General features: G+C 37.9%; 1 protein-coding gene across 1 annotated transcript in view; it reads right to left on the reverse strand.

Annotated features, from left to right (window-relative positions):
* LAMA2 (laminin, alpha 2) overlaps positions 1 to 9204 on the reverse strand; it is a 747229-nt gene that overhangs the window by 596371 nt on the left and 141654 nt on the right. The window contains exon 5 of the mRNA XM_006834727.1: positions 919 to 1098. Within this exon, the coding sequence (XP_006834790.1) occupies positions 919 to 1098 (180 nt within the window). The remainder of the gene's footprint in view (positions 1 to 918; positions 1099 to 9204) is intronic.

The raw sequence follows: 9204 nt of genomic DNA on the forward strand, positions 1-9204 counted from the left end.
GTCAGGAGGGAGCAGTCGCTGGAGAAGGATATCATGTTTGGTAAGGTGGGGAGTCAGAGAAGAAGAGGAAGACCCCCAACAAGATGGATTGGCCAAGTGGCAGCATTGATGGACTCAAGTTGGCAATAGTAGTGAGGTTGGCACAGGATTGGGCAGTGTTTAGTTAGCTGTGCATAAGGTTGCTATGCATCAGTACTGACTCGATTGCACCTACCAACAACAACAATTCACAATGGAAAACACGCCAGTATATATGTAGAATCAGTTTTCCCCTAAAGCAGACTTAGTTGAAACAAACAGAGCTGTCACTCATCAGTAAGGGCATAAAGTCACACTGTTTGATTGGACAAATTGCCCACAGATGAACAGCATTAACATCACCTGGGGACTTATAGAATTGCAGAATCCCCATCCTGCCCTATATCTAACAAATCAGAATCTGCATTTTCACTAGATCTCTAGTTAATTCCTGTGCCTTATAGTTTACATCTGTCTATCTCTCTACCACTCTCTCTGAGTATGTGTTTAATATATATTTTAATGTGGGTTTTGGCTAAAACTGTCTCAAAGTCCCTATGCATTAGTAACTCCTCAGAGTCATTTGTTATAGTAGTAACGATCACCTAAAGTGCCAGAAATGATCTAATTTAGTCCTTAAAAATACAATTATGATCTAAGCACTATGATCCTTCATTTTTACAAGGAATAAATTGAAATTTTAAAATGGTAAAAACTTTTATAAGTGCTACACATATAATTAGCAGACAAACCAGGGTCTGTCCAATTTGAAAGTCTGACAATTATCACTCCTACAAATCATTTAAAGATTTGCTTTCAAATTCTTTAACCCTTTAAATGATAACTAAAATGACTGATGTGGTTTCAATCACAAGTGCCAAAATGATTATCCTTACTTACTCTTCTTGTGACAATGGGATCAATCTCTCTTGGATCTTTGTGGGCAAACATCATTAGATCAGCATTCAATGTGCGGATCCTCTGAAATTTCAGGCGAATATAGCGAGCAGAGGTAAATTCCAGCAGTTCAGGAGACGGATCATCCGCGCTTGGTCTTCCATTGATCAAAGAGATGTGAATCTAAACAATGTGGAGAAACAATTGAAACATTCAATTACCCAAAAATTAAACATACATGTTTACTTGTTTGTTAGTTGTTGTTTTTCTTAAAAGAATAAGGGTTTTTTGTTTTGTTTTGTTCTCCCTGTTAGGCAGATACAGGCTTATGTCTACTGAATGTAATGGAATGGAATAAACAAGGCATTTTATGGATCTGTTATACATGAACTTGCAATCCAAATGTTTTCATCATAAGTAGTGTCCATATACTACAACAACCCATATTCCTCTACCCAAATTTATACAAAGTATTTGTATAAATTTCACCATCCTAGTGTTTCCAATTAAGCATTTATTGAAAAGAAATTGTGCCCTAAATATTTAAGCAATTGGTATTTAATAATTAATAAGAAACTAAAATTTAGTTTTCAAAAATGTTATAAAATATCAGAAAAAAGTAGAAATCTTTTAAGGAACTTTGAAAATTCTTAACATGTGAGCATCTAACTAAGTAGCCTTAAAATAATAATAATTTTTTAAAAAATCAAAAACTGAATTACAAAGAAAACTAGACAAAACTAGACAACCAATTGATATCTTTTTAGTAATTGATAGATCAACAAAAGAAATAAATTTACCAAGGATATAACCCTCTCTGAAACTCTGTGAAAATAACATTAAAACAGAGATGAAATGGCTAATTTTCTGGGATATTAATTTAACACAATTGACATCAGATAATAAAATGTAATCATACCAATTTCCAAATACCAAAGAACTATCTGGCGTGGTACTGTAGGATAAGCACTCGACTGAAAGGTCAGTTTGAAACAGGTTGGTGGTTCAAAGTCACCATTTGATCCTCAGAAACGCTATACTAGGTCACTATGAGTCCAAACCACCACGACTGCACTTAGTAACAGCAATACACTCCAAGGGAGCAGAGCTCTTCATGCTCTCCTAGGCCTTCCCAAGAACATAAAATTCTAACGGAACATTATAGCTGTACTTCTCTAAGACAGATTTGTTCATTCTTCTGGCAGTATTCAATGTTCTTCAACACCATCAAGCAAAGGCATCAATTCTTCTGCTGCCTTCCTTATTCATTCATTATCCAGCTTTCACATGCATCTGGTGATTGAAAATGCCATGGCTTGGGTCAAGTGCACCTTAGTCCTCAAACTGACAGCTTTGCTTTTTAATAGTTTAAAAAGGTCTTTTGCAGCAGTTTTTCCTAATGAAATACATCATATAATTTCTTGACTGTTGTTTCCATTGGTGATGATTGTGGATCTAAGTAATATGAAATCCATCACAACTTCAATGTTTTCTCCTTTTTTCATAATATTGTTGTGAGGATTTTGTTTTCTTCAGTTGTGGTGTAATCCATACTAAAAGTTCTAGTTTTTGATCTTCCTCAAAAGAAGACCCAAAACTGGAGTCCTCTTCCCTCTCAAGAAGCATGGTTGTGTCACATACACATCTCAGGTTGTTCATGAGCCTTACTCCCATCCTGAAGCGATGCTGTGTTTTAGTTCATACAGTTCAGCATCTTGGGTTATTTGCTCAGTATACAAATTAAATAAGTAATGGCGAATGGCTCCAATCCTGGCACACAGCCTTCCTTGTCCCAACACACTCAGTATCTCCTGGCTCTGTTTGAACAAGTATTTCTTGATCACTGCATAGGTTCTGGATGAACACAATTAAGTGCTATAAAATTTACATTATTTGCAATGTTATCCGTGAGTTATTATGATCCATATAGTTGAATGCCTTTGCATAGTCAACATAAAATAGATAAACATCTTCCTGGGATTCTTTGCTTCCTACCAAGTTCCATCTGAAGTCAGCAATGATATCCCTCCTTCCACGTCCTCTCCTGAATTCAGTTTGGGTTTCCAGCAGTCTTTTTTGAGGACAAACTGTTTTTGAATTATCTTTAGCAAAATTTACAAGCTGTATACTACTAACCTATTTGAGTGACTAGAGAAATATGTCAAATTCTGCTACAAAAAAATGTTTCTGATGCCATAAACAGTTCAAAATATCTCATTATACAAACATGACATTTTTCAGCTAATTAAATCTATCTTGAGTACATGCTGTTGTTAGGTGAGGCCGAGTCACTTCTAACTCATAGCAACATTATGCACAACAGAAACAAATACTGTCTGGTCCTGAGCCAGCCTCATAATTGCTGTTATTCATGAGCCCATTGCTGCTGCCACTGTACCAATCCATCTTGTTAGGGGTATTCCTTTATTGTGCTAACTCTCCACTTTACCAAACACGAGGTCCTTTTCCAGGGTCTGGGACCTCCTGATGATATGCCCATAGTATGAGATATGCAGTCTTGCCATCCTCGCTTCTATGGAACATGATAGCTGTATTTCTTCCAACATGGATTTGTTTCTTCTTCTCACAGTCCACTGTACTTTTAATATTCTTCTCCAACATCATAACTCAAATCTGTCAGTTCTCTTGAGTACTTAGTAAGTGATAAATTCATTTAATTAACACATTTTAGGAATGATAGTATATAAAGTATCCTACAATAATGAGTCTTAAAATACTGTATACTCTTTAATGCAGGAAATTCTAAAAGAGCAATGCATATCTTATATGTTCCACAGTCTGGCAACTAGCAGGGAACTAGAAATGTGTTTAAATTGTCTCCATTGCTTAAGGGAATATCAATTAAATATTAAAAGAATGAATAAATAAATGCACAAAACAATTAAAATGCTTTTGTTACACCTCAATTTTGTCATCCAAAATGTCACAGTATCCTTGAATCCTTAGATTTTAAAATTTAAAGAATATTTAAATTTCATCTTTTCAAGATGTCTCTTGACAACCCCAAAATATACTATTTGAATGAAAGAAGAAAATCATTACATGTTTAGGATTAAGGTTTTAGAAAAATATTGAGGCTTATGGAGTGTTAATGCTATATTGAGCCACATTGTGCTATATAGAATCAGTATGTTCCCCATTTAGACAGATAGGAACTTTAAAAAATGGTACACATATTCCCATTTAGACTAATAAACCATATGATAGCTACATAAAAGATTCAGCAAAAGAACATTGCTCTTCACAGCTTTGGTATTTTCATCAAGCTACTCTGCCAAGAGAGCTTGTGAGTATAGTTAGTTTCAAGTTGTTTCTGGGATATGAAACCAGCCAGCTGTTTGGCCATGTTGTGTTCATCTTCCTTCCATTCTTCATTTTTTTCCCACTCTCCTTCAAAATAAATCATAACATTGGATAGGCTATTCCCACTAGCACAATGTTGTGTAATTCCAAGACCACTGACTAGTTGAACACACAGCCTGACTTCCAAGGAGTTGACTGTTGGGGGAAATGTCTATCTTCAAGGAAGATGAAATGTATCAGCCCCGAAATCCACCTCTGAATTACTGTGAGGCTCTGGGAAAACCGTGGCAGTCTAGTGTCCTCTGACATGTTTTCATTATAAACATGTTGGTAGATGCTGACTCATGCTGTCACAGAAAATCATGACAACACAAGTTATCGGTCTATGCTTATTGGCCATTTCTTTAAAAATGTTTAAGATATGCCCCTCTTTGAAATTAACTTTCACAAAAAGATAAAGGGAAGAAGAAAAAGAAATCTCAGTGAGAATTATTCCTTTCTGTGAATAAATGACTTAATCAATGTTAAAATATACCCATCACCCATCCAAAAAAACAAACTCTGTTTTGTTTTGTGTAAGCATGCTATGTAAATATTTCCCCTGTAGATGTAGAAAACTTCTGTGACTCTATGATATTTTTTTTCCCCAATACAATGCAATTTTATACGTTTATGCAGAAAATAATAATAGTCCATCTTATTATTATGCTTTTGTATATTAGAGTCCTGAAGTGGCCCTGTAGGACTGATAAGTTAAAGGTCAATAGTTTAATCCCACTAGCTGCTCCTTGGAAACACTATACAGGGTCACTATGAGCTGGAACTGCCTCAATGGCCCTTATCAATAACAACATTTATATTACTATGTTTAAATTACATTTCTAAACTATAGTTCTAGCACCTTCCCAAATGATACAATCTGCTGACTGACTTGTTCTATGGCAGAATGAAGGTTTCTAATGGATCTTTGATAAGAAACTTCTAAATGAATAGCAGAAGTGAATGGAGCTGACGAGTTGTTGTTCTCTTAAAATATTTTGAAATCTCATTTGAATTGCCAGTCTTTGAAAGCATACAAATTAGGTTTAACAATTTGAAACCAAGATGAGCCCAGGAGATACAACAGTAAAGTTCATACATGAAGATGAGATTACAGCTATGTGTAGCAAAAGAACTTGTATATGTAAAGGAGTAGCTGAGACACTTGAGATTCTCTTAAATCTAATCATTCTTAATATGATATTATCTCAACGAGATTCTGACTTAATGTTGAAAGCTGAACCTAGTCACTTTCATTTTACCCTGTGCAGGAGAAAACAAAAATGCACATTAGGAATAGAGTGATGTGTTGTACTCAGCTTAGGAACACGGGACAGTGCAACAACTTGTCATTGTCTTTGTATCAAAGGACAAAGGCCATTAGAAATCAAATTGTTCTACTACTCTATTGGGTTCTTATTACTCTAGCGAGATCTTTTCAATCCATTGAACTATTCTTTGGAAGGTCACCAATGCCCATCCCATTACTAATTAATATGTCTAAATCTCAATTTTCACTTTTCTTGATCTATATGATGCATATAAAACTACTGATAAATTCGTTGGATTCCAGGGTACCACAGTGTCCCTATTTTCCTCCAACCTCATTGGTTACCTCTTCACTATTGCCTTCTCTTCTGACTAAGTTTTTAAAATTTTGGAGTACATGGGTCTTCAGTCCATGGCCTCCTTTTCTGCTCTATCTTGACCCTATCAACACTCATGGCTTGAAATCAACTCATTGACAGTAGGCTTATGCTGATTAAATCCATAAGCCTGATCTCCTCCTGAAGATTAGAATGTAAAATCCATATGACTACTTGATAAATTTACTTGACATATAAAAAAGTTGTTGTTATAGTTGTTGTTAAATGCCTTCAAGTTGGTTTTGACTCACGTTGTTATTCTTAGGTACCATCGAGTTGGTACTGACTCATAGTGACCCTATGCACAACAGGACAAAATGCTGCTCAATCCTGGGCCAACCTCTCTGGTAGCGCAGGGGTTACAAGTCGGGCTGCGAACTGCAAGGTCAGCAGTTCAAAACTACCAGCTGTTCCGTGGGAGAAAGACGAGGATTTCTGCTCCCGTAAATATGAACAGCCTCAGAAACCCTGTACAGGGTCGCTATGGGTCGGAATCAACTCAACGGCACTTAACAACAACAACATGAGCACATCAAAGCTGTCACTTGGCCAATCCATCTTTTTGGGGGTCTTCCTCTTTTTCTCTGACCCTCCACCTTACCAAACAGGATATCCTTCTCCAGTGACTGGTCTCTCCTGACAATATTGTCCCAAGTATGAGAGACAAAGTTTGGACTTCTCCAAGGAGCACTCTGGCTGCACTTCTTCCAACACAGATCTGTTGGTTCTGTTGGCAGTTCATGGCACTTTAAATATTCTCCTCCAACACCATAACTCAAAAGCATCAATTCTTCTGACTAATAGAATTAGTCATTATTGAATGATGCAGAATGCATCAAGAAAAGATGGAAGGAATACACAGAGTCATTGTACCAAAAGGAAATGGTTAATGTTCAACCATTTCAAGAGATACCATATGAACAAGAGCCAATGATACTCAGAGAGGAAGTCCAAAGTGCATTGAAAGAAGTGGCAAAGAACAAGGCACCAGGAATTGATGGAATAGGAATTGAAATCTTTCAGGAAAGTGAGGCAGCACAGGAGGCACTCATTCATCTCTGCCAGGAAATTTGGAAGACAACTGTCTGGCCGACTGATTGGAAGAGATCAATGTTCGTGCCCATTCCAAAGAGAGGTGACCCAACGGAATGCGGAAATCATCGGACAATCTCTTTGATATCTCAAGCAAGCAAAGTTTTGCTCAAGGTAATACAGAAACGGCTACAATCATACATTGACAGAGAACTTCCAGAGGTTCAAGCTGGATTCAGAAGAGGCCGTGGAACGAGAGATATCATTGCTGATGTCCGATGGATCTTGGCTGAAAGCAGAGAATATCAGAAGGATGTTTACCTGTGCTTTATTGACTATGCAAAGGCTTTCGATTGTGTGGATCATGACAAGCTATGGACAACATTGAGAAGTATGAGTATTCCAGAACACTTAATTGTACTTCTAAGAAATCTGTACCTAGACCAAGAAGCAGTTGTTCAAACAGAACATGGGAACACTGAATGTTTTAAAATTGGGAAAGGTGTGAGACAGGGTTGTATTCTTTCACCATACTTATTCAACCTGTATGCTGAGCAAATAATACGAGAAGCTGGGTTCTATGAAGAAAAACGTGGCATCAGGATTGGAGGAAGACTCATTAACAACCTGCCATATGCAGATGATACAACCTTGATCGCTGAAACTGAAGAGGACTTGAAACATTTACTTATGAAGATTAAAGAGCAGAGCCTTCGATATGGATTGCATCTCAATGTCAAGAAAACAAAAATCCTCACCACTGGACCAATAAACAACATTCTTATCAATGGAGAAAGGATTGAAGTTGTCAAGGACTTCATTCTTCTTGGATCAACTATCAACACTCGCGGAAGTAGCAGTCAAGAGATCAGACGACGTATTGCACTGGGCAAATCTGCTGCACAGGAACTTTTTAGAGTGTTGAAGAGCAGAGATGTCAGCTTGAGGACTAGGGTGCGCCTGACCCAGGCCATTGTGTTTTCAATAGCCTCATATGGATGCGAAAGCTGGACAGTGAATAAAGAGGATCGTAGAAGAATTGATGCCTTTGAGTTGTGGTGTTGGAGGAGAATACTGAGGGTGCCATGGACTGCCAAAAGAACCAATAGATCTGTTTTGGAAGAAGTGCAGCCAGAGTGCTCCTTGGAGGCCAGGATGGCTAAGCTTCGTCTCTCCTACTTTGGACATGTAGTCCAGAGGAAACAATCGTTGGAGAAGGATGTCATGCTGGGTAGGGTGGAGGGTCAGAGAAAAAGAGGAAGACCTCCAACGAGATGGATCGGCCAGGTGGCATCATTGATGGACTCGGAGGTAGCAGCGGTGGTGAGGTTGGCCCAGGATCGAGCATTGTTTCGTTCTGCTGTGCATGGGGTCGCTATGAGTCGGTTCCGACTTGATGGCACCTGACAACAACAACAACAACAACAAATAGCAACCCTGTATAGGGTTTCTGAGAAGTGGCTGCTGAAATTGAACCATTGTCCTTGCAGTTAAAACCAACCTTGCAGACCTGCACATCAACCCGCAGTGCCACACAAGTAGACATCTAAACTTAAAATATCTCAAACTGAGGTTCTGCTCTTCACGCTCAGTTTTTCAAATCACTAAATTGCAATTTTGTCCTTCCAATTCAGGACCATCAATTTGGAGTCATGCCTTACTCTATTCACTTTATTTTGTCCAATCTGTCAACAAAACCTATTGACTCAGTCTTCAAAATATATTCAGCATCCAACCACCTGCCCCAAATCTATGAAATCTCAAGCTTTCATCATCGTCCACTTGGCTCACTACAAAAGCCTTCCAATAAGTCTTTCTGCTACCATCCCTATGGTACCCATGCTAACACTATCCCTATGCATTCGTAAGGTTGATTTTCAACCACACGAAGTGAAATACTTCAACAGCAGTGAAATACATCATTTAAAATATAACTCAAGTTATGTCAGTCTGTCCCTTAAAACTTTCCACTGCTGTCCTAACCCACTCCTGATAAAAAACAAAACCTGGAAAATGAATTATAAGACCCTAGATCATATGTGCTCTCTACAATAAGTGCTAAAGGTTAAAACTATTTTATTCTCTCTTCTCTAAATCTTATCATAATTTATGGAGTCCTAGTGAGTCCTGTCACCACTCATCTGTCAGTTTGTCGTACTGTGGTGGCTTGTGAATTGCTGTGATTCTGAGAGCTATGCCACCGGTATTTTAAATACCAGCAGGGTCACCCATGGTGGACAGGTTTCAG

This window comes from Chrysochloris asiatica, unplaced genomic scaffold (genome assembly GCF_000296735.1).
Source record: "Chrysochloris asiatica unplaced genomic scaffold, ChrAsi1.0 scaffold00013, whole genome shotgun sequence".
Lineage (NCBI taxonomy): Eukaryota > Metazoa > Chordata > Mammalia > Afrosoricida > Chrysochloridae > Chrysochloris > Chrysochloris asiatica.